General features: G+C 38.4%; 2 protein-coding genes across 2 annotated transcripts in view; both read left to right on the top strand.

Annotated features, from left to right (window-relative positions):
• Positions 1–26,271, top strand: part of LOC114650491 (glycerophosphodiester phosphodiesterase domain-containing protein 5-like) — a 362,124-nt gene that overhangs the window by 23,384 nt on the left and 312,469 nt on the right. The gene's annotated exons all lie outside the window — the stretch shown is intronic.
• On the top strand, positions 24,972–26,174 carry LOC114651188 (protein ZBED8-like). Its single transcript, XM_028801139.2, has one exon. It carries the CDS (start codon positions 24,972–24,974, stop codon positions 26,172–26,174), a length of 1,203 nt encoding a protein of 400 aa, XP_028656972.2.

The following is a 26,271-nucleotide window of genomic DNA, read 5'->3' as shown; positions in this document are numbered from 1 at the left end:
GTGCTATCATTGTGGACCAAAATTTGAAAATTGTTTGTCTGCCTTTCATTTTTGCCTCTATCTGTACATTCATTAACTTGGATACCAAAAATCATTTACTACACCTATACCTCAAAAGCTACCTGTTGGATTCCTCAAGGATAAGGTTCCATAAGTTGAAATAATCCCACTTTATTGAAAATTTTGATTCTTGGTGGTGACAAGATCAGAATTCATGTGTTATTTACATTAGATATAGGTACTTATTGTGAATTAAAAACCATGCTGAAGCTTTTAGGTCTAGGCTTTCACGCTTTAGTATAGTCTTTGGGAACTTAAAGGTGAGAACAGTTCATTGGAATTGCATGTAGAGCTCAATAAAATAAAATGCGAGATGTATTAAAGGGGTGAACAAAGATTACAAAAAAGCAAATACAGTCATTCAGTCTGATACCAAGTAGATTATATGGTTTCCAAAATTAGACAAAAAATATATTTGACTATATTTGAATCTGTTATGTACTCTGGGTATAAATATACAGTGTTTTAATACTGAATGTGCAATTTCTCATACTTTTATAATCTGTATTTTTTTTTTTTTTTTTACTTTTTTGGTCATAGTGCATCCATAAAGTGCGATATGCTTATGACTTCATTATTCTGTGTTTTATGAGTTAAGTTCACTGAATGCAAACCCTAGGTCCTAACTATACAATTGTAAAATCCATAGCAGTATCCAACAAACCCACATTTTTTTCTTTCCTCATTGGATGTCAGCTTTTGAATGGGCAATCCTGCCCCTGCAACATCAGACAAAATCAAATCTGTTTGTTTTATCTGGGCAAGTTCCAGAAAAGTTTGACTGAGTCGCTGAGTATATCATACGACATGACTCGCAGTAGTGGGAGTGTGTCTGACTCCATCACATTAGACATATATGTATTTAGTGTTTATATCAGTAATCTATGGTCACCACTTGTCAAAGCGTAAATTTATATTGCAGTGTTGCAGTTGGTGGATGTGTGTTCATGCCAAATTGTGGAGACAAATGAGAATAGCTGATTTTCTACTTTTATCATCCTGGGTGGATGGTTGATACAACCTTTTTTATTGTGTGTTATCTCTCTTAAATTCAAATATCATATAGTGGTAGTCACATCATATTGCAGAATGAGTTGCTCCAAACATTCCTAGGAGCTTTCAGTACAGCCAGAATCTTAAGCTAGATGAGTTGAATTGATTGCATACAAGTTAGTAATATAATAATAAAGGTAAGTGGATGCTGCTGATTGTGTAGTTTGAGTTATTGTGTTTTCCCAGGTCTTTGTTTATGCTAGAAAATTGCATTTAATTGAGTAACAGGGCCAGTTTAGGGTTATGTGTGCATGAGAATGTCCTGTAATGAATTGGTGCCCTGTCCAGGGCTGGGTCTGCCCAAGGTGTCCTGGATAGGCTTTATTGTACTACTAGTCTATTGTACTACTGTTTTTCACCTGCATTATTATCATTCTTTAATTTAATATTATTTATTGTATCAGTATGCAGCTGCTGAAGAATGTGAATTTCCCATTGGGATTAATAAAGTATCTACCTACCTACCTACCTACCTACCTACCTACCTACCTACCTACAATAGCGGGTGCTAAAACAGTACTGCATAAACATTAGTAGGAATAGTCTATATTAAATGGCAAGGGACTTTGACCTCATTCTTTTTGTTGGTCGTATTTGTCTTTCTTTTAGCCTTTCGTTTGTTGATGTTTACTTGCTGAGCTGACAGTTCTTCGTGGGCTTCCGCCGTGTATTGTGTGTCTTCTGTGACAGTAATACTGTCTTGTACGGCTCTATTCAATAAGTGCGCGCACAAAAAGGCGAGCTTCAAAAGGGCGACCTCAATTGAGCACGGCAAATAAAGGCGTTCGTAGATAATTTAGTTCAAATGGCTCTGGAATATGTGAAGAGCAACAAAGGTGCAGATCTTTATTTACAAGCGCCTTTATTCGCTAAGCCCAATTGAGGTCGCCCTTTTGAGGCTCGCCTTTTTGTGCGCGCCCTTATTGAAGGATGCCTGTGCGCGCCCTTATTGAAGGATACCGTCTTGTACGTCCGCTGGCTTGTAAGTCCGTAATATACTTTTAATTTTTTCAGGCGGTAATACAGGCATGCGCGTCGGTAATATGCCTTTAATCTCCTCTGACAGTAATACTGGCTTGTATGTGGCTGTAATATGCGGCACTGTATTGTGTACCTTTAATTTCCTCTTGCAGTAATACTGGTTTGTATTTCCATAAAACGCCTCTAACTTTCTCTGACAGTAATATCGCGTATCGCACCGTGCCCCGCGCATGCGCACTTCACCAGAAGACACCCACACACGGACACCTGGACGCACATAGGGATTTTATATATATAGATAGATGGATGAATGAATGTAAAATTAAACTCAAGTACAGTCATATGAAAAAGTTTGGGAACCCCTCTTAATTCTTTGGATTTTTGTTTATCATTGGCTGAGCTTTCAAAATAGCAACTTCCTTTTAATATATGACATGCCTTATGGAAACAGTAGTATTTCAGCAGTGACAGAAAATATGCAATATGCATCATAACAAAATTAGACGGGTGCATGAATTTGGACACCCCAACAGAGATTTTACATCAATACTTAGTTGAGCCTCCTTTTGCAAATATAACAGCCTCTTGACGCCTCCTATAGCCTTTGATGAGTATCAGGATTCTGGATGGAGGTATTTTTGACCATTCTTCCATATAATTTATGTCTCCAGTTCAGTTAAATTTGATGGCTGCCGAGCATGGACAGCCTGCTTCAAATCATCCCATAGATTTTCGATGATATGCAAGTCAGGGGACTGTGACGGCCATCTCCCTCTGCATGAATGTCTTTGTAGATTTCGAACTGTGCTTTGGGTCATTGTCTTATTGGAATATCCAGCCCCTGCGTAACTTCAACTTTGTGACTGATGCTTGAACATTATCCTGAAGAATTTGTTGATATTGGGTTGAATTCATCCGACCCTCAACTTTAACAAGGGCCCCAGTCCCTGAACTAGCCACACAGTCCCACAGCATGATGGAACCTCCACCAAATTTGACAGTAGGTAGCAGGTGTTTTTCTTGGAATGCGGTGTTCTTCTTCCGCCATGCAAAACACTTTTTGTTATGACCAAATAACTCAATTTTTGTCTCATCAGTCCAAAGCACTTTGTTCCAAAATTAATCTGGTTTGTCTAAATGAGCATTTGCATACAACAAGCGACTCTGTTTGTGATGTGAGTACAGAAAGGGCTTCTTTCTCATCACCCTGCCATACAGACGTTCTTTGTGCAAATTGTGCTGAATTGTAGAACGATGTACAGATGCACCATCTGCAGCAAAATGTTTCTTGCAAGTCTTTGGAGGTGATCTGTGGGTTATCTGTAACCATTCTCACAATCCTGCGCATATGCCGCTTCTGTATTTTTCTTGGCCTGCCAGACCTGAGTTTAACAGCAACTGTGCCTGTGGCCTTCCATTTCCAGATTACATTGCTTACAGTTGAAACTGACAGTTTAAACCTCTAAGATAGCTTTTTGTCGCCTTCCCCTAAACATTGATACTGAACAATCTTTGTTTTCAGATCTTTTGAGAGTTTCTTTGAGGATCCCATGCTGTCACTCTTCAGAGGAGAGTCAAAGGGAAGCAGAACTTGCAGTTGAGCACCTTAAATACCTTTTCTCATGATTGTCTATGAAGTTCAAGGCTTAACGAGCTAATCCAACCAATTTGGTGTTGCAATTAATCACTATTGAGCAGTTACATGCATTCAAATCAGCAAAATTACAAGGGTATCCAAATTTTTGCACAGCCAGTTTTTCACATTTGATATAATTTCATTCAGCTAAATACTTCACTAAAAATCTTTGTTTGGAAAACACCCCAGTACTCAGATGTACCTAGGAAGTGAAAGATATACCACTGTTATCTTTTTTGTTGAAAGTAAATTATTATGCAGGCTGAGAGGGGTTCCCAAACTTTTTCATGACTGTAGATTGAACTATAGAGTTTTTCTAGGAGGATACAGTAACACTGAATGTAAATTTAAAAAAATGTATAGTTTATAGTGACCCAAAGGGTGAACACTTTGCCTTGTCTTGCCCATGGAGGATAAGCAGTGCAGCATGTGGCTCCTTTGTTGACAACCAATAAGGCAACATCTGCAAAAGCAGCTAATGCCTCTATAGCAGACTCTGAGAAAGCAAATGTATAGTACAGTAATACTTAGTCCTGCTGCTTCTGTCTTTACATGGTGCTGTGGACCCTAGAAAGTTAAAAGTTATAATTGAAAGCAAGATGCCAGACAGTTCAAGACCTCCAGACTCTCAACATAAGTAAAACATTTAAGAGTTGCATGGTTGTGCTTTAACTTGCCCCTTTTCCTTGTGGTCACGAGGTGGACTCTGCTTTCCAGGCTTCTGTCTTTCTGGATGTAACAGACTGTGCAGGAAGCCAGCTACTAAGGATACCAGTCTGACTCTGACAATGAAGTTGCCAAATTTTACTGAACTCTGGCTGCATGGGTAGGAGTCTTCTCTCTCTGAATTGCACAAGTATTACAGAGCCTTACTATAATGCGGCAAATTTAAAATGAAAATGTAATAGTGAGCAGAAACTGAGCTGCATATTTCTTAAAGGTCACTTCTTATCTTAAAGAAAAAAAGATCTGTGTAATTAAAGGATTAAATGTTTTTCTGGGAATTAGTGTTGATAGTGCTTAACTACTTAATGATAATTGAGGTGTGTGGCTGGCTCTCTCAGTGCTTAGACATTTTTTCATTCAAGGTAAAAAAAAGGTACTTGACAAAGAGTTTTTTAAAATTTATTTATGTTGTCTCTTGTGCATTTAAATTTTTTTGTAACATTTAAGATTTGTTGCAGCTGTTCCAATGGCTGATTTCTTTAGGTACCAAGCAAGTACAGCTGCAGTTAGGCAAAGCCAACTCATGATTGAAACTTAATTAAATAGCGTTGCTCTGAATCAACAAATGTTAAAAGGCTGGCCTATATTTGCATGATTTTTCCATATTCACAATTACTCCGTTTTGCTTATGGTTTACAGAGGATATTTGATAATGACGTGAGCAGTGGTATACACCTTTCTTCTATGCTGCAGATCAAATCCTCTTTTAATAAACAGAAAAAGTGTGAATAAAATATTCATTGTGTCCAGAAATATTGATTATAATTTACTTGAAGTGATTAATGGTCAATGTTAATATCTGTGTTGACTAAAAGATTTGATGTCCAGAATTTTTCAGGCCTGTCTCAAATAAAGATTCCAATAAATATTTAATGAGCTACTACTGTCCCTTTCCAGTGTTTATACTTTTAATAGCTTGCCAAAACTGTAATGTATAACATTTTTATTTCTTGAAGAAGTTGTATTCATTTCTTCTGTTTCACAATGTCACAGTTTTGTCTTTTTATAGTACACATCTGCCAGAATATTTTAGATGTAACTCCTAAATTTGTTTCTTATTGTGCTTTACAAAGCTTAGTACAGAGGAGCTTGATTCTAGGTGATAATTGGCCTCATTGCACAAATCCTTAGGAATGAGACTTTAGATTATTTTATGTGAAAATTTATCTGTAGATAATGCTAGTATTACACTACACATTTAAAACCTGCAGTTGATGGATTGTGTTGCCTTGATAATGTTGAATGACAAGACTTTAAATTGTAGGAAATGCCAGATTACACGACTCCCTCATTATTTGTAATCAAAGTCCAAAATTTCCAGAGTATCACAAACTCACTGCATTTTGACAGCCAGTTAACCTACAGACAGACAAGACTCCATTCTATGCACAGTTTAAAACACTCACTTCGCTTCATTTGTTGTGGCTGCATTGTAATCATTGTACTGCTTGCTGAGTGTTCATGGGTTCCCCACACTCACACATACAAGAGCTCACACGTACTACTTTAGACAAAATCAAACCTATTTAATTTTGTTATGGCTCATCATAGTGTACTATGACTGAGACACTGAGATGTCACGTTACATGACTGACAGTCCTGGCCATGGTGCAGCTGTCCATGACTTGCAGTGTATGTAAATAAAGGCTTCAACTAAAAATTGTCATGTAGCGTGATGCTGGCCTGAGCAGTTCGGGAATTTTAATTTCCTTTTAAATAGGCTGTCATTCAGCATGTATAGGATTTAAGATGGCAAATGTATTGTATAAAACCAAATAATTATTTTAATTGCAAGAATTACAAGAAGGTAACATTTTCTGTAAATTCAAAACATGTAATTTGAGCTTTCAGGTAGCCGTGCACTGCACTTGTTCCAGTTTTTCTAAGTGCAACACATGTAGTGTTGAGATCTGTGCTGTTACGTATTGCTATGTTTATTTCAGAGAAGCAGGAAAAATACATAGCTACACACTTTCGCTGTTACTTTTTTTGCTATTAGCTTAAGAATGTTGAAAATATTGAAAGTTCAGAAGATGTTTTAGTGAATGCGAGTACATTAATTTTGGTTTGTGGATATACTAAGGTAAGAATATACAGGCTATCACATATAATTTTAAATATTCAGTGAAATCACACAGATCCTTGACAGGAACTTAATTTAGCACCAGGTTAATTAACATAAGTTGAAATATACCACCAGTTCACAGCATCTGGTAGTTTTGTGGGTAGCAAATAACAGCTACAAGATATAACCTAGCAAGTGTCAAGCAGATTTTTAAATATATCATTAAAGTTATAAAACAAACTTTTGGCAAGTTCTCATTTGTGTTATTTGCCATGCTTGCAGCAAATTGTCTGGTTTAAACCTACGACCCACTTGCTGTATAATCCTGCACATGGCACTTAACATGTCAGGGCACCAATTGTAAAATTGTTTCACTTGTTGTAGTTTGCAGTAAAGTTTTTCTAGTTGCGCTTAATAAATGCTGCTATAAAACTAGTAAATAGGACCTGATTGTTAACAGTAGTGGTGTTTGTCCCTGCCTTCTGGGGTAGGTTGTGGCTTTCCCAGACCTATGTTTGGTCTTTTTATTCACAGGTCACTGAACTTTTATACATGTATAGATTTTTTCAGATTTTATCCCAAAAGATCTGAATATAGTATATCACTACTTTCTGTCATAATGTTGTTTTATTTATTTATTTTTGTACTTTCAGCCATCCTTCCTGTGATGTCAGTGGCAAAATGGCACTTGGTTACAACTCATCCAATACATTCAACTGCTATTTCTTTGTAAGAATAAAAGGCAAAAAAAAATCTTTGAAGTACTTGCATACTGTATGACCATCCAATTTCCCTGCTTTCCTTGTCTTTCCATCTTTGTTGACCATTGTGCCGGATGATACACCCTGAAGAAATCAGAGCATTAATTACAGGGGTTTCTCATTTAGTATTAGTCCTGGTACTGTTCTAGCTCTCTAAACACTTAAACCTTAAGAGAACATATTTTCCCATCCATACCTTAAATTCTGTTGTGGGAACTGTATGTAAAGGGGTTGACCTAATGTGAGATGTTATAATTTTTGTGGTTAATACCAATACCACTTAATATCACAATACCCCAACAAGAACAGAAATCTGGTTTAACATTCTTTTTCAAAAAAAAAATAAAGAGCAAATAAAACTTCAGACATGGGCATACAAATTTATGTAGCCTGACAATAGCTTTTCATACGTGATCCTCCATTATTCAAATGAACAACATTGTCCTTTTATTCTGTAGTACCATATAAAATACACTGTATAAATACTAACAATAAAGATCCTGTCACATTACATGATTTTTTTCAGACTTCATTTACATAATCAGAAGCAGATGCAGCATGCTACTGGGACCCCCTGTTATGTAGTCTGAAATCTCCAATGACTTAGTCTGACCAGTCTATAACTCACCCCGACTAAATCAAATAGTTTTGTTTTCTTTTAAGTCGTAAATTCTACGAAGTACAGTGTATAGAATGCATGTACAAGGAATAAGGAATGTGGGTGCTTAGGATCTTGCAAACAGAAGAGGAGCTTGTTTGTCTGATATCTTGTGTTTTATGTACTATGATAGAATGGACAAAAAAAAAAAAAAAAAAAGAATAGGGCAGAGATTGGGACTAAACTCACTGAAAGTGGAAAGCATTCATACATCACCAGGTCTGTTACACAGCACGTTGTTGTCTTTGAGTAAAAAGGGTGAGATCATGATTTTTTTGGAAAAAACATCATGGAGTGATCTAATTTGTCACCCCCTACAATATCTAGCCAAGTAATCTGATATCAAGATCATCAATTGTGAGATTGTCAACTACTCAGTCATTGGCATATAGTCTTCAACTAAAGTCATCCTCACAGCTATTTGAAAAAATGTGTTTTTATAGTAGTGGCAACGCTAAGGTATCTACCATAAGGTCTTTAAAACAGATTTTTCTGCATTTTGACAGATACAACTGATTGCCGATTCTTTAACAAATGGTCTTTATAATGGTCATTATTATGGTATGTGCTCACAGTGTTTTATTGCTAGCATGAGCAATTAAGAATGGAACATATTAGAATCTTTAAACTAGACTTTCTCATTTTTTTCACTTTTGGGATATTGTTGACTTTATCATGATATAAGCTGAGTTATGAGTCAGATATTTTAAGAATCCAAAGACCCTGTTAAGACGAGAAAAATAATCAAATATCAACTTTTTGAAAATTCCACTTGCGAATGGTTTCTGTGGGTGACCCACACTATACCTCTTCTTTTTACATTCTTCATTTATAAAAATCAAAATTTACTGACATCTACTTTAAAGAATACTGTTATATTTTGTTGAAAGATGTTGAAAAGGTAACGATGCTTCAACAACCTACAGCTTAAACTATTAACATAATTTAGCACTTTAGCCAAATCAAACATTTGCAGGATAGTTGCCTATAAATCAATAAACAACAGTTATTTCAAGCAAAAATAATGGCAGTATGTGGATTTCTAGTTGAGAACACTATGACAAAATGTTATGGAGCTAGATGTTTAACATAAATTAAAACTCACTTCCCTGAATGCTTGTCTAATGCTTGTTTCCTCTTTTGGTTTGTATTGATTGGCAGTTTTATTTATTATGGAGGACTGTTCGTGCCAAAATTAAATGTTGTCTGATGTATAAAATGCACAGCATGTTTGTGTTGTGCACTTTATTTTGGCACAAATTTTTTTGTCATGATTTGAAAGAAATTTAATTGTAGAAAGAAATGGAATGCACTCAATGCAGACTACAAGTTAAATGTGATGGGTTTAATTTACTTTAGCTAAAGAATATTTAGCACTGAATCTAATGGATTTGAACTAAATATAATATGCCTTTGGATTGCTTTTCAAATTAGCACAAATATCTTGTGCCATATTGAAAAGCAAGATATATTTCTTTTTAATTAAGACATGGCAAAATGAAATGCATGAAATTAATATGGTTTGCATCTCAATGTATTTTTCACATTGGATTGCATTTGACATTGATAATCCTCCATAGTTTTCTGAATCAACAATGTTTCTCTGAGCATCTTTCTAGAAGGCAAAGCATTTCTTGACATGACTTCTGCTTTTCTTTTAAGCTTTAGCTGTACCATCACCACTGTGAGCATTTTTCATTTGTAGTTTTTCTTCACATTTTTCTCACATGTTGTTGGGAATTCCCAAGTAATTTCTGTACTTGTAGTCTGACATGGGTGCATTATTAACTTTCATTCAGTACTACTTTTACTGTTAAAAAAAACTAGTGTCATGTTTTTTGAATGCTGTTATCGACTTTTAACCAAAGTATATATTTTTATGACATCTGTAGACCTTAAACAAATATTTCTTTTTTTTTACCATATACTGGTATAGTTTGTTGTAGGTTTTTAGTTTTTCAAAGATTGTGTAATTGACGTGAGTCTTTATTTTGTGTCAGTTTTAAACCCACTTAGTCCACTGAAACTGTGGGCCAAATGATACTGCAGGGGCAAGCAACACTGGTAGGAACCAGCCCTGAATATGCCTCTAGTCCGTCGGATGAGCCACTCTTGCTCAAAATTGCACTTGCAAATGGACAGTTTAGAATTGTCAGTTAATCCACCCCAGGATGTGTTTGGGAATGTAGGAGGAAACTCCACACAGACACGGGGAGACTGTGCAGACTTCATGCAGATGGAATTTAAAGTGAGGATAAAACCTGCCATCCAAAAGACCTTTAGCAGTGCTTTATTTCTGTTCATGTTAACCGACACTGCAAATGATTGCTTAATATTTAGAGAGATAAGACATGAGAAGGTTTTCTTCAGCTTTATATTAGTATGATATACACACTAGTTTAATTTTAATAATAGTGCACTTTTTAAATTGACAGGCTGTATTTCTAAACACAGGCCCTGGATATCTTGTATTTCTTTGCCATGCATAAATATCCTTAATTGGCCCCTTCTTGTGATGACAAGTCTTAGCAACTCCTAATTAACAGCTCTACAGAAAATACATAGCTATCAACCTGCCATTAGAACTTCCAGCTTGATGAAGTGTGAAAACTCCCCTATTTAAAGTTGTTATTTTTGTCAAGGCAGTGGGCAGGGTGCAAAGACTCAGAATACAGGAAGTGCCTTCTAAATATTAGTACTGCGTGCAAACCTAGAAATGGAATCATCAGCTTTTCTTTAGTTTCCTTGTTGGTGAGATTGTTCTGAATAATTTAGAAGATTACACTGCCTTCTCTGCATAAAGCAGATTGGGGATTAATAACAGTTACAAATATGACATATGATCATATGTGTGCTCCTTAGTTAGAAAAAGGCAGAATATAATTAAACATGCAAAATGAAATTTGTCCTTGTACTATGTGAAATGAGTACTGTCATAGCATTGAACCTTGCTTTCCTAACTGTTATATTTTATTACTTCTAATCTCTGATTGAAAAGTTGATTTTGTCTTTCTGATATAACAACTTTATACTGAATATGATATTTCTGCACTGAAGACATATGAGCTGTGCTCTTGTATGTAAGACTAGATAACGTTTCCTTTGTCTTAATAATATGATAAGAAGCGAGCTGGAGAGACCTCATAGTATTATAACAAAATGACCATTTTAAAATGGAGATGCAGTAACCAGCTTACTGTTATTTTTTTATTTTACTTTATTTATTCTACACTACTAAGGACTCCTGACTACCAAGAATTTTGTTACTTGTGGTATTGAGACCTTGTACTATTGCTTTTTGCTATCTTGTTCTTTTTTTAAATCTTGTTTAATTGCTCTTTATTTAACATGACAAGTGTATAAATAAGACTAATTTGTTTTTGTGACCTGCGGTGGGTTGGCACCCTGCCCAGGATTGGTTCCTGCCTTGTGCCCTATGTTGGCTGGGATTGGCTCCAGCAGACCCCCGTGACCCTGTGTTTGGATTCAGCGGGTTGGAAAATGGATGGATGGATGGATGTTTTTGTGACATACAGAAAATAACCAGCACTTGATGAAAGCCTTTCTCACTAGCAAAAATCTTTTATGACTAAACCTAATTCTTATATTCTTATTTAGGTTTTACTTTGGCAATAAAATTATTACTTAAATATACCCTCAAGGTTAATTCCTTTTTTTCCAAAGTCCAGATTTGATGCAAACTATGACAGCAAGTTTGTTAATGTTGCTTTGCATCTGCTTCAATGATCAGTATAGAGTTTGACAATTTACAAGCCGATTTTTGGAGTGCATATTTTGATTTTGCATATGTTCCATGTGCTCTTTTTTCTTTTGTTTCCTTTGTAAAAAGTTAAGGGTTCTTTCTATGCTGAAAAGGAAAGAAGGTAGATGTCAACAGCTGAAATATTGTATTTTCTTTTCCTTTTCAGAGTGAAAATAACCTTTACCTTTGTTTCCTTTGCAATGCTCACTGATGTAGCTCTACTGTAACTCTGAAGATTAGGTCAAAAGTGACCAGAAGCATTTGTTCATCTTCATGTGTCTCTTTATAGACGATATTTTGTTTTTATCTGGTAATTTTTTTTTATCAAATATAAAATTGAACCTTTAAGATAATTGCAATGTGTTGTTGTTGTCAATTAATTAAGTCATTTTGAGAATCATACCATTAATGAATGTTCTTTGGATGAAGTAGGACAAAAATGTCAGAATGGAGACCTTTTCTCTTTAACTATTTTCACATTATATCTTGTGATACCCGGCTGGGGTTCATGCCCGGCCGGGATGCCCAGGAGGACTGGAGGAGGGCTTGTGCCTCCTCCAGAACACGAGGGGGCGCCTGCCCTGGTTGCTTTGGGAAGCTCAACCCTGTAGGGGCCCGTGGTCACCGCCAAGGGGCGTCCCGATGCCTTGGGAGCCCTGGACCTCAGCAATTCTGCCACACCCGGAAGTGCTGGGAGGAAGAGGATTGGGGACACCCGGAGGACTTCCGGATACACCGCCAGAGCTTCCGCCACACAGGGGTGTGGCTACAGAAGCTCCTCGGGATGCACCTGGAGTCCTTCCGGGGTGGATAAAAGGGGCCGCCTCCCTCTAGTCCGGGGCAAGAGTCGGGTGGAAGTGGACGAAGCTTGGTGGAGAGGAGTGGAGGCGGACCAGAGACTGTGAGAAGGCATTGTGTTGTGGCCAAGGACATGAGGGGTGATTGGTGCTGCGGCACTGGGTATTGTGCTCACCGCTGTAAATAATTATGTATAATAAACGTGTGTGTGGTGAAACCATCATGTCTACCTGTCTGTGTCTGGGCTGTTCCCCACAATCTATTGGAACTTATTGAATTGTGTATTATTTTGTAATTCTAAGGTCATTCTTCTAAAAGTTGACAGAAACAGCAGTGGTGTATGCACTGTGTAATAAAATTAATTTCTTGAGTTAACTTGGAAAAAAAATATTTTTCTAGTTTGTTAACTGTATATATGGTACATTGTAAACTGATTGTGATCTACTCATGTAATCATTTTCTAACCCATCCATTAATTTGCTTTCTAACCCGCTTAATCCTGACAGGCTTGTAGGGGTCTGGAGCATAGCCTGAATGAATATGCTATAAGGGAGAAACAAATCCTGGATAGTGAGTCAGATAAACTGCTTGAAATTCATAGATCAGCTTTGCATGAATGGATATGTTGTACCAGCTGTAAAAAATGGACAAAGATTGCTAGACTATTGATCTTAAGATATTTTAGGGGTGATAAAATTAAGAGGTGCAGTTCTTGTTGAGTTGAAATCATATATCCTTTGATTGATTGGTTTAACCTTGCCCAGCATACAACCTAATTTTCCCTGTGTCCTTTAATAAGATGTATGAGTACCTAATGCATTTAATTAAGAGCTGCCACTTAAACATTGTCTAAAGCCTGGTTGACCTCCATGCCAATATTGTTGCCTGTCGGATGACTTTTTCTCAAGGAGTTTTCCAAATCTGTGTCACTAGAGACTGAGTTAATCTACCTGACTAATTAATCTGTCAAAGTTAATAACAATTAATTTGAGCAATACACATTTAGGTATTTACTACATAAGTCCTGAAAATGAAAATGGCAGTATTGTAATAGCTGCAATTTGACTTCAGGAAGTGATTACTATCTTAATTTACTTTACATTATAATGTACTGTCTTTACCATTTTTACAAGCCTTAAAACTCCACAAAAGTGGAGGGATAAAATTCATACAGCATAATATTTGTTTCTCTTGCTATACTGTTAACAATGGACTAACTCACAACCAGTGTTGAGTCTAGACATTAGGAGCATCAGTGTCTTTTCAGATCTATTGACCATTAATCAAGGGGTCTCCCAGCATGTTTTTTGCAATCTCTTCTTCACCCTTTAATGTTATGATGACTTTTTAATGTGATCACTGTAATCACAGTCTTTACTGGGATTACTGCACATTTTTTGGGTGCTTCTGAACACATAGAAATTATTTTTGTAATTGGTTTTCTTATCTAGGGTAATTTCAAGTTTTAAAATATTTATCTTGGCACACCACCATGTTGTTTTCCTTATGGGTGCTGCCATTTTGAGCTACATTGCATGTGATTGCTATTCACATTTCTACTATGTGACAACTGGAGGTCATGACCCATGCCGTAACATTAATTATGCGTTAATTATTACCTTATTTATATCATTGCACTATAACGAGAGGATACAATTAACTTTTGGCATTCTTGCACTCACTGCCCCAGTTGCTTTAAAGGTAATGCTATTGTTTCCTTTTCTTGCTTTGTAGACTATCTGTGCAACTCCACTATATTGCTTGCTAGTCGGTATGTGTGTTTGAGTCGGTGGATACGACAGGTTGGTGTGTCATAAGCAGCTGCCTTTAAAAGCAACAGCACATTTAATATAGTAAATGATGAATCGAGTCTTTTGTTTAGGGAAATATTGTATTCACCAAAGATCTGAAACATCGAGTAGTCTGCCAGGACTTGGGAGTCTATAGTTTTGTTGTCTATAATTAAAAATTGGTAGTCCCAGGTGTCTAGACTACTGACTTGTCTACCTGTGGTATGGGAATGTAGACTATAAAAACTTGCCATCCCATCCAGGGCTGTTTTTTTGCTTTACACCCACAATGAACAGATGAACTGGTTAGGGCCACTGAAAGCTGGTAATGGTAGTTCAAAATGCTGTTTATCATCTGACATTGAAAGACTCGAATAAACCTGATTGAATTTTATCTGTAAGTGTTGTGTAGGAGAGTGAAGCATTTATTTTTATTGATGACACATTTGTGGTTAATACTTAAGGCATTCAAGCATTTTATAGTCACAGCAGTTTAAACTATGAATGAAAAGCAGTTGAAATAAAAGGGAGATGCTGTCTGTCTGTTTTGACGCCTACAGTTGGCTTTAAAATGAGAAACTATAGTTTCCATGGAAGTTCATATATCAGACAGCCTGGAATTCTTTAGAATAACAGATCACTAAAAGTTATAAAGACACATTTGACCTTTGTATGCAATTGATGTCTCAAACCGTAAACTTTATGAATCAATATGTTATAGTGCTTACTTTTGACATTTTAAAACAAAGTCACTTGTTCTGACCTGAAGCTTGCATTTCTTTCTCTGTAATAGCCTAAATGTTTTTTCTAGTTTTTTTGTTTGTTTGTTCGTTTTTTTTAATTCATATTTAATTCTTTGCGGATTTGCATGGTCCTGTGTTTTTAATTTTCTAGAAAATTGTAAACCACAGTAGTTTTATTATTTCGTTTGACATATTCATGGGACAGTTGATGATACGAAAAATATTCTTTTACATATTTTTGTTATATAAAACGGTTTAAGCCTTGTTTATGAAGTGATGGAGGTCTAGCCAAACCATAAAGTAGGCAATTAAAATGTGTACCCTAAATAAAATATGTTGGACCATGAGATTATCATTATCACAGTGTTAAATTTATGTTTCACAAGCATTGTCCTCTTTGTTCTTCATTTGGATATTACCAGTAAAAGGTTGCTTTTCACACAGATTAACAATTTCATACCACTGTCCTCTTAGCAAGCACGTCATTTTGCTTTCTCAGTCAGTGTACATAGGGGAAGACAAAGCCATCAATTAAGCAGTGTTTATTCAACATAGTGCACTTCATGGTTATCGCAAAACATTTAACAGTTAACATTACCGTACATGACAATTTAAATAATGTATTGCATTTGCATTAAAGATGTTAAGAATAAAGTGAGCACTACAGCACTTAATAGATGAGAGCATAAGGGAAAAATGAAGATCATTGGTAAGTCAGCATTGAAAGGCCTTAAACAAATACAGTACATACAGTCAAGTTTAACAAGGCCTGAACAAAAAAATACAAAAACCTTTATCAGTGCTATGGTTTTTCATTTACCTTTGCTGAAGTTTAACCTGTTTTAAGTACCTATTGTCATGATACTTTGTGAGTAGCCCATTGGTGAAGTTTGTGGATACTTAAAACAAAGACTTCCAATTAACCAACTCCTTTTGATTTAATAGTTTTCTGATTACATAGCTCCTTTATTTCTGGATTACATTTTGAATTTAATCAACAATCTTTCTTTCTGGTTTTGCAACACCCTGCTTGTGTTTTGGTTAATGATTTAATCTCCTGATTGCTCTTTCTTTGCCCTTGTGGCCTAACAAATACCAACTTGTAACAGAACACACTGCACATACACATTTACACGAACTCCCACCACATTATATTAGAAAAGGACTACCCAGTTACGATCCTGGAGATCCAGAGTGGCTGCAGGTTGTTGCTGTTACTAGTTTAATTTAGAAGTTGTTTATTTACTAATGAAGCAATATTTATTTTGGGCTTGGTTTTAGTTAACTTGCTTGTTACAGTTCAAAACCTTTAATTGCCTATTCTAGTTTTAAGAAACTGCATTTAAGTTTTAGTTGTTGCCTATTTTCTTAACCAAGAATCCGTTAATAATATGGTGCAAATAACAAAGGAACCACCAACTCTCTAGCTAATGTGCTTCCATTTAAATCTGTCGATATGCATCATGAAATATTTGTGTTAATGCAATGTTTTGAAATAAATGAGAGAGAAGTCAAGGACTATAAAATATATGGATAAAGTGCTTACAAAAATGAAAATTTTTGTCTTGGGAGAATGAAAGCACTAAGAAGCCTTATAATTAAATACCAGGTTTCACTATATGTTAGTCTTGGCTTCTAATTATGAAACTGGCTAGAATGAAAACCTGCTGCCACTACAGACATCCAGGACCATAATTAAGTACCCCTGTGTTAGAAAATGGGAAGAAACTAAAGTCCTGGAGAGAAATGATCATGAACTATAAATCTCTAAACATGTATTGTTGATAACAATGCACAACAAAAATATGTTGGATTATCTGTATTTTTCATACTGTTCTTTTTACGAAGTAAAAAAATAAAAACTTAATCATACTCTGGGAAAACCTTTAATAAAAAAATATTAATTTTCTTCAGAATGGGCATTGGATTGGCTACAGGGTGTTCAGGTGTATAATGTACAGGTCAACTAAGCAGTAGTCCATAATTTTTAAGTGCTAAGCATCACAATTTTAGGACCCTGCATGTATTGTATGACATTCTGATATTCTGTACTTTCTGAAGACCAATGTGGCTTGATCTTCTCTAGGGCTATGTGAAATATTATAACACTTGAATCCAAATACAAATTCACAGAGATCTGCAGTTGAACCAGCATTTGTTGTGACCTAGCAACTTCTCAGCTTGCTTCAACAAGTAAGAAAATATATGCGTGGGCAGCATGGTGGCTCAGTGGTAGTGCTGTTACCTCGCAGTAAGGAGATCATGGTTCATGTCCCAGGTTCTCCCTGCATGGAGTTCGCATGTTCTCCCCGTGTATGTGTGGGTTTCCTCCAGGTGTTTGTTTCCTCGGGCGGCACGGTTGCGCAGTGGGTTGCGCTGCTGCCTCGCAGTTGGGAGACCTGGGGACCTGGGTTCGCTTCCCGGGTCCTCCCTGCGTGGAGTTTGCATGTTCTCCCCGTGTCTGCGTGGGTTTCCTCCCACAGTCCAAAGACATGCAGGTTAGGTGAATTGGTGATGCTAAATTGGCACTAGTGTGTATTTGGTATGTACAGTAGGTATGTATGTTAGTGTGTTTGCCCTGACCAGGATTTATTCCTGCCTTGCACCCTGTGCTATCCAGGAAAGGCTCCAGCACTCCCCACGACTGTGGTCTGGATTAATGACATAACAAACTGGCATAAAATTAAAGTGTGTTCAGAGACCCGGTTAGCAGTTTCTAGTCACTTCATCAAAGAGCTTATCACAGTTTTGTTTATTACATATTTTTGTAACAGTGAGTCATATTCAGAATAACATAATACAATTGAATTACATTTACTTGTACAGTAGTGTACTTAAAGTGTGTTTTTAATAACATTTTACTCTATCATGTGGCTGAAATTGCTTTCATAGACAGCAGACTTCAACTCTAGTGTCGAAAAGGTTCATGTGCTGTTGTTAGGTGTTGGATGTGGAGGGTCTGTTGCTAATTGTAGTTCATATTTCTTAAACATAAAAAGAGTAGCTGATGGAGATTTAAAATCTATGCTCAACTCTCAAGCTAAAATTGCTGGCTACATCATAACATAATAGATAATGGATCATTGTGGCACTTTGCCGATTAATTACAGTGTCTGAGAAATACTTAATCATTGTAATCTTTAGATACTGCTGCCATGAAGTCCTTTTTTAGTGCAACGGAAATACTTAGTACTCATTTAGTCACTGTAGTATAAAGTGTCATAAAGCCATCATTTGTACATTTTTATATAACTTAAGTTGTTTTCATATTTTACTTTTGTGGACATGAACACCATGTCACTTACCCTTTTTGATTGTTAGGAGCAGGAGATGTGAGCTGCTTTGAATCAGGTTTGCGCAGGATGGCAAGCAGCCATAGAAATGAGCACGAGATGAGGTGGAGGCATAAACCAGGCTATTATTATGTAACAAGACCAACCCTTGCATTCTGATATAGTAAGGGACAGTATTTACCTTGGAAAGTGATGAATAAACAATATAATTACTCCTGTATTGAATAAGAATATTCTTATTAGCTGATTAAATAAATAAATACACATGTAACATCATTCCTTCCTTTATATTGTAACATACAAGGGGGGGACCCAAAAATAACGAGAATTAAAAAAAAAAAAATCATATATTTCTCAGAACATTTCCAAAATTGAATCACCCTCAAAATACTTTCCTTGAGATGCAATACACTTGTCCCACCACTTTTTCCATTGTTCAAAACTGTTCTGAAACTCTTGCAAAGTGATAGCCTTCAATGCCTCCGTCGTTTGCTTCTTGACCTCTTCTACATCCAGAAAATGCTTTCCTTTAAGGTCCCTCTTCATTCTTGGAAATAAGGACAAATCGCAGGGTGCAAGTTCAGGGGGAGTAGGAAACCATTGTTATCCCGTTTTTCATGAGAAACTGCTGTACATTCAATGCTGCGTGGGTGGGAGTGTTGTTATGATACAGAAGCCACTCGCCTGATCACCACAATTCAGGTCGTTTTGTCTCTGCACTGCATCATGCAATCGCTTGAGTACTTCAAGGATTCCTCTTGACAAACGTTGGAACTAATACCCCTTCAGCCTCCAGAAAAAAATTCTCGTTATTTTTGCGTCCCCCTCGTATAGTCAATCCAATCCTGCTTACATCTGACCTCACCCCATTTCATGTCCTACTGTGGTGTTTAGTTGCTTCAGCTTGTGCAACTGTAGGCATTTCAAGTTTTGTCATCAGGAGCAGTTGATGAATGAGTAAAAGAAAAAAAATTACTAAACATATTTAAGTTGAAGTAATGGCTCTCAAGGTAAAATTTGCAACTGTATAAACTAATTGAAAGTTGACGTTACAAAGGATGTTTTTCTGTTTTTATGGTTCACAAGTGCCCTGCAATTTTGAAGTTTCAAAGACTTGTGCAGCATCCTGTAGAGATATCTCAATGAAAATTTTAATATTCTTAACAAATTTCCTTGAAGAATAAGTCTGCCACATTTCAACAAAATCGGTCCACTAGGAGGTGATGCATTTCATGCATACAGACAAGGCTGCTGGAGTAGGTGCTAAACTATTTGCGTTATATGCAAACGAACGAAAGAAAACCAACAGCAGTCTCATACATTTGATGGGACAAAGTTATATTTTTACTGTTTGAAGATCAGATAGGTGTGATTAGTTTGTGCCCAAAACATCAGAATAAAATATCTGTAAAAATTTTGTAATCCTAAGAATGCACACATTTGTCTTTGATATTTGTAGCAACAAATTCAACTAACCAGCAATGACGGAGGCCGATCCCCTATGATGGAACAAAGCCCATCTGTGGCCGTACAACACCTGATGCGCGGCTCTCTATTCAATGCTAAGACACTAACACGAATCGGAACATGGAATGTACGATCGCTCTACTGAATGGGCTACCTTGCCCAGGTGCTCCGAGCGTTCGACGACTACCACCTGAACATTTTAGGCCTCGCCGAGGTACGATGGGCGGGGTCAGGACCGTTAATTAGCGATGGAAAAATGCTTCTCTACTCTGGCCATAGCACGGAACATGCACGTGGCGTTGGACTCGTACTATCACCACAGGCGACAGCAGCGCTCACGGAGTGGAAACTGGTGTCTGACCGAATTATCACTGCCCGCTTCCGATCCTGACAGGTGACCATCACAGTCATCCAGATATACGCCCCAACAGAGGAATCCGACGAAGCAGCAAAGGAAGCATTCTACGACCAGCTCCAAGACGAGCTGACGACCGTACCACGCCATGATTTGCTCGTTGTCGTTGGTGCCTTCAGTGCTCAGTTAAACGGTGACCGCTCGGGCTTTGAGGCAACAGTGGGTCCGCATGGATCATGCGCTCGAACAAACGACAATGGCGACAAACGCTCACTCTGCGCCACGAACAATCTATGCATCGGAAATACATTTTTCCAGCACAAAAGGATCCATAAGATGATGTGGCGGTTTCCAGGAGGACTATACAAAAACAAAATCGATTACATCTGCGTCAGCAAAAGATGGCGCTCGTCCATGCTAGATGAGAAAAGCCGGAGAGGAGCGGGCGTCGGCTCTGACCATAATTTACTAGTCACCAAATGCCGCCTAAACCTCAGCGACCAAGACCCTTCAATGTTACAAAGCTCAAAGAGACGCTCGTAGCCCAACAGTTCAAACTTGAGCTCCGAAATCACTTCAAAATACTCGCAGAAACAGGTGGCGAAGAATCGGTTAAGGACGACTGGACATGACTCCACCAGATTGTCATCGAAAGTGCCACAACTGCAATTGGTCAAAGACAAGGCACATACCGAGAACTGAGCTGGCGATCGAATGGTCAAAGGAAGCTGCCGCCAAGATAAGCGCGATTAGATCGAAAAGAAAGGACATGAGGCACAAGAAGCCGTGGACAGGAATGACACTAAAACATTATACAGTGGAACCTCGGTTCACGAACGCCTCGGTACACGTACAGCTCGGTTTACGACCAAAAAGTTCGCCAGACTTTTGCCTCGGTTCACGACCACACACTCGGTATACGAACAAGCCAGTTTCCCTTTCGGTTTGTGCGCGCTGATGATTTCCGCACGTGTTGCATTGTTCTCGGTCAGACGTGAACTGCTGAACTGCTGCAATGTAAGAGAGAGAGAGCAGGCAGGCTCGTGTGCTGATGAGAGAGAGAGAGAGAGAGAGAGCAGGCAGGCTCGTGTGCTGATGAGAGAAAGAGAGAGAGCGCGTGCGCAGCTGAGAGCGAGCCTGTACGTGCAGCTGAGCAGGGAGCCTGGGTGTTTGTCAGTGTTATTCAATGTTTTTACTTTAGTTTACTATTACACTGTGCATTCTATGGTGTAATTAACTATATTTGTGCTTAAAAATATTTTAAAAAATATATTTACATACAGTTCATACGGTCTGGAACGGATTAATTGTATTTACATACAATCCTATGGGGGAAATTGCTTCGGTTCATGACCAATTCGGTTTACGACCAGAGGTTTAGAACGAATTATGGTCGTGAACCGAGGTTCCACTGTACAGGATCATCCGAGAGCTGAGTGGCACGCCCAGCGGGAGAGGTGTACCAATCAAAGCAAAGGACGGTCACCTGTTGATAACCACCGAAGCACAAGAAAAACGATGGGTCGAGCAGTTCGCTAAGCTCCTGAACCAACCAGAACCCACATCAACATTTGTGGACGATCTCTTAACACTGGCAAACGACCTTCCAGTCGAAGTTGGACCGATCACGTCAGCCGAAACTAAGATGGTGATTGCAGCCCTCAAGACTGGTTGCGCACCCGGCATGGACGAAATCGCTCCCGAAATGTTAAAACACACAGGACAACCACTTATAGACCGTCTTACATCTCTCCTTACCAGGTGCGACCGTTCCAGAAGACTGGAGAAAAGGGGTCATCGTAAAAATTCCAAAGAAAGGGAATCTCACCGACTGCAACAACTGGCGCAGAATTATTCTCCTCTCCATCCCAGGCAAAGTGCTGTGCTCCATCCTGCTCCGACACTTACGCCAAGCTGTTTAACCACCTACTCCACTAGGAGCAAGCAGGGTTCCGCAACGGGAGATCCTGCTCCGAACAAATCTTTGTCCTACGCACAGTCATCGAACAAAGTACCGAACTGCAGCAAAAACTGTCTATAAACTTTATTGACTTTACTAAGGCATTCGACAGTATTCACCGAGAGACACTATGGAAAATCGCTGGAGTCTATGGCATCCCAGTGGAGTTCGTCAACATCTTACGAAATATATACCACAAGTCGAGCTGCTACGTACGCACGGACTATGGCAACTCCGAGGCCTTCCAGGTTGACACAGGCGTGCGCCAAGGCTGCATCATTTCGCCATTTCTATTCCTGCTGGCACTTGACTTTGTCATGCGCCACGCCCTTGGACACGCCGACCATGGCCTTCAGGGCCACGATGGGAGACGAATAGCAGATCTGGACTTTGCAGATGATCTCGCTCTACTTGGCCCCACCCAACAATCCCTCCGCAATCTCACTGAAGTACTACAACGTGAGGCGGCAAAAATCGGGCTCCGAATTAGTGAGGCCAAGAGCAAGGTCATGCGTATCGGCTATGCCTGTGCAAACATCCCGGTCTCCATCGGCCAACAACAGCTTGAGGAAGTCGACCGCTTCACCTATCTCGGCAGCACCTTAGCGCCTGACGGGGGGACAGACATCGACGTAGCCTGCCGTATTGGGAAAGCGTCATCAGTAATACGACAACTGGGACCAATATGGCGATCCAACGCCATTACACTGCCAATGAAGATACGACTGCTAAACACGACCGTCATCCCTACGGCGATATATGTGAGCGAAACTTGAAAGTCATCTGCAGTGATCACGAGACGCCTGAACATCTTTCAGCAACACTGCCTACAGTGAATACTGAAGGTCCCCTACTGGGACCACGTCATCAATGACAAAATCCTTCAACGAGCAGCTACCCAACCTCTAGCGAGCACTGTAGCGGAACGCCGCTTTCCCTTTGCTGGCCACATCCTCCGGCAATCGATACATCGCCTTCCAAAGATCGCTATGAGCTGGATGCCTGCACCTGGCACATGAAAGCATGGCCGCCCAAAACAAACATGGTGGCGTTCTTTCAACTATAGACATATCATGGGACAAAGCCGAAGCCGCTGCTACTGACCGAATTCGTTGGCGATCTTTTAGCGCCCAGTGCGGCACCCGGCGTGGGAGGAGCTAAACTAAGCTAATTTGTAGCAGAGGAATGCTGGTTTTCTCAGTCTTTTCCCACTTAGAATACTTAGGATGAGGGATTACCAACATTCTTATTTACATTGTTTTGGTATTCACAGTTTTTTTTAGGCTGTCTAGGACCTCTTTGAGATGGAGAAGTGTTTCACAGTTATTACTAATTTTGCCAGCATCTTGTAGCATTCTCTAGAAGTGGGGGAAAAAATAGATTAATCACAATTCTCATTTTGCATGATTCTGCATTGATGTACAAAATTTACATAATTTGACAAAAACACCCACAATATTTATCTTAAAAATAATTAGTAAACAAAAGCATATTTAATATTGGCTTTGCTCTCCCAAAGCTCTACCATGCCAATCTATATTCAGCAGTAACATGACAGTCTAGACCAGTGATAGTCAACCTGGTCCCTACCGCCTACTAGTGGGCGTTCCAACTTTCATGGTGGGCGGTAGCGGAGCAACCAAACAGCGCTGCGATTACATACTATTGTCGCCCAAAAACTAGCAGTTCGTCGTTTTATTACCCCGTAGACAAAGAACTCCATGGTCCAACACTTCTTTCTATAACAGAAACTGCCGGACAATGGAGACACCAATTGACTCATATTTTCGTCTCGATTCCCGGATTTTAGGGTAATAGGGTGACATTCTAGGAACCCCCCCTTGGACTGCCAAAACTAGCCGATGTCTCGCTACTTCGCCCCGATCGCAAAGAAGTGATGCCATTGGCCAACACCCGCTACATAAAATTTTATAAAACGCACAACCACGGATACTCACTACCTTAGTCTCATCTCGACAAACTCTCGCTCAACCATGACACTTGTAACATCCGGCAATCCTCAACTTAGAGGTACCCAGCATTTGTTACTCTGTCAACACATTCATCATTTCAACGTACGAGAAGCTACGATTACTACATCCCGATCCTGACTCCCAATGGCTGTTGTTGGATCCACATATTTTTCAACATTATGGTCTGATGAAAACATCGCGGGATCGTGATAGCCAGCACCTTGACTGACCATCCACGTCCAACGTACGCTGTGCTGTCCAGCGACCGGAACGCCTGATCCTGCCTGACCAACGCCAGGAGACGAGAAGGACGTCTCGCATACCGGATCGGAAAAGCGTACAGCCTTCCAAAAGTCGCGACCACACAACAGACTTCAAGCGCATAAGTTTTGTTCACGTTACGTAAGTGAAGCTAAATCGTTACGTAATCGAAACTAAAGTCAGTACGTAGTTAGATTTCTGAGAGCAAGCACGTGCTTACAGCTTCAAACAAAATATTGTGAAATATTGTGAGCCCATGTCTCAAAAAAAGAAATATGCATGCGGCTATTCGCCAGCACAATCTGTTGCAAATAAACATCATCCAATGTGTTTATTGTGCCATAAAACATTATCCAATGAGGCAATGAAGCCAAGTCGATTGCGAGAACATCTTTCTACAAAGCATCCAAATGACAAGGACAAGCCCATTGAATATTTTTAGGAAATATATAAAAAATTTCAAAATCGTTCAACTATCGTTGCTTCATTTAAGAAACAACATACAACGAACGAAGATGGATTAATTGCCACTTATCGCACTTCACAATTAATTACAAAAAGTGGTAAAAGCTGTAATATTGGAGAAACAGTAATAATACCCACTATAAAAGAATTTATCTCAACAGTAATGCATCAGGATATACCTCAAATTTTAAAAACGTTGCCCCTAAGCGATAGCACAGTAAAGCGACGAATTGATGAAATGGCAGTTAATGTTGAAAACAAACTTATAAGTATTCTCCAAAACTCTTCATTTTCCATGCAATTGGACGAATCTACCATTGCAGATAATGATGCTTTATTGATGGCATATGTACGCTATTTTGATGAAAACAATATATTACGAGAAGAAATGCTATTCGCAATAACTCTCACAGATACAAAAGGATTATCTATATTTAATACTGTGAGAACATACTTTACAAAAAATAATATTCCTTTGAATAAAATTGTTGCATGCGCTACTGATGGAGCACCATCAATGGTAGGTCGCTATCGTGGATTTGTTGCTTATTTGAAGCAGGAAGTGCCAAATGTTTTATGTATTCATTGTGTGGTGCACAGACAACATCTTGTAGGAAAACATCTAAGTACAAGTCTCCATTCATCATTAACTATAATAATTCGAGCCGTAAGCAAGATCAAATCCAATGCAAAGAATGATAGAATGTTTCGGCAGCTTTGCCAGGACAATAATGAAGATTTTATTAAGTTACTTTTGCACACACAAGTTCGGTGGCTGTCAAAGGGTACATCTTTGGCTAGATTTGTAGCATTATATGATAGTGTCATACAATTTTTTGAAAGTAATAATGAGACCAATCTGTGTCAACAGTTAAAAACAGTAAAGAATGATGCCTTTTACTTGGCAGATATTTTCAAGAGATTTAACGATGTCAATTTGCAGCTTCAAGGAGATAATAAAACTCTTATAGGTTGCCAAAGTATTGTGCTATTATTTATTGACAAACTTGAACTACTTCGTCATAATCTATTGAAGAGAGAATTTCATCAGTTTCCTCAATTATCATCTATAAAAGATGATGCAACTCCAGAGGATATTGACAGATTCAGTAGCCACCTCAACGAACTTAAATTGGACATGGAAAAACAATTTGAAGATATTTTGAAATTGAAGGTATATGACTGGATGAAAAATCTTTTTACCGCAAATATTGAAGAGGCTGATACAACTTGCCAAGAAGAACTGTTAGAAATTAGATATGATGAAGAAAGTAAACATAAATTCGACAGTGGTGGATATGAAAACCTATGGCAAAATAAAAAAAATGCCGGTCTTATATCCAAATATGTGGAAAATGGTATTTAGTTTATTGATACCTTTCCCTACCTCATATGTTGTGGAATCAGGATTTAGTGCTGTTAATCATATTATGACCAAAGAAAGAAACCGCCTGAGTATTTCC

This window comes from Erpetoichthys calabaricus, chromosome 4 (genome assembly GCF_900747795.2).
Source record: "Erpetoichthys calabaricus chromosome 4, fErpCal1.3, whole genome shotgun sequence".
Classification (NCBI taxonomy): domain Eukaryota; kingdom Metazoa; phylum Chordata; class Cladistia; order Polypteriformes; family Polypteridae; genus Erpetoichthys; species Erpetoichthys calabaricus.
This window is presented reverse-complemented; position numbering and strand designations above follow the sequence as displayed.

Coding starts and splice junctions, on each gene's coding strand:
- LOC114651188 (XM_028801139.2), top strand. CDS start 24,972: ATGCATCAGGATATACCTCAAATTTTAAAAACGTTGCCCCTAAGCGAT.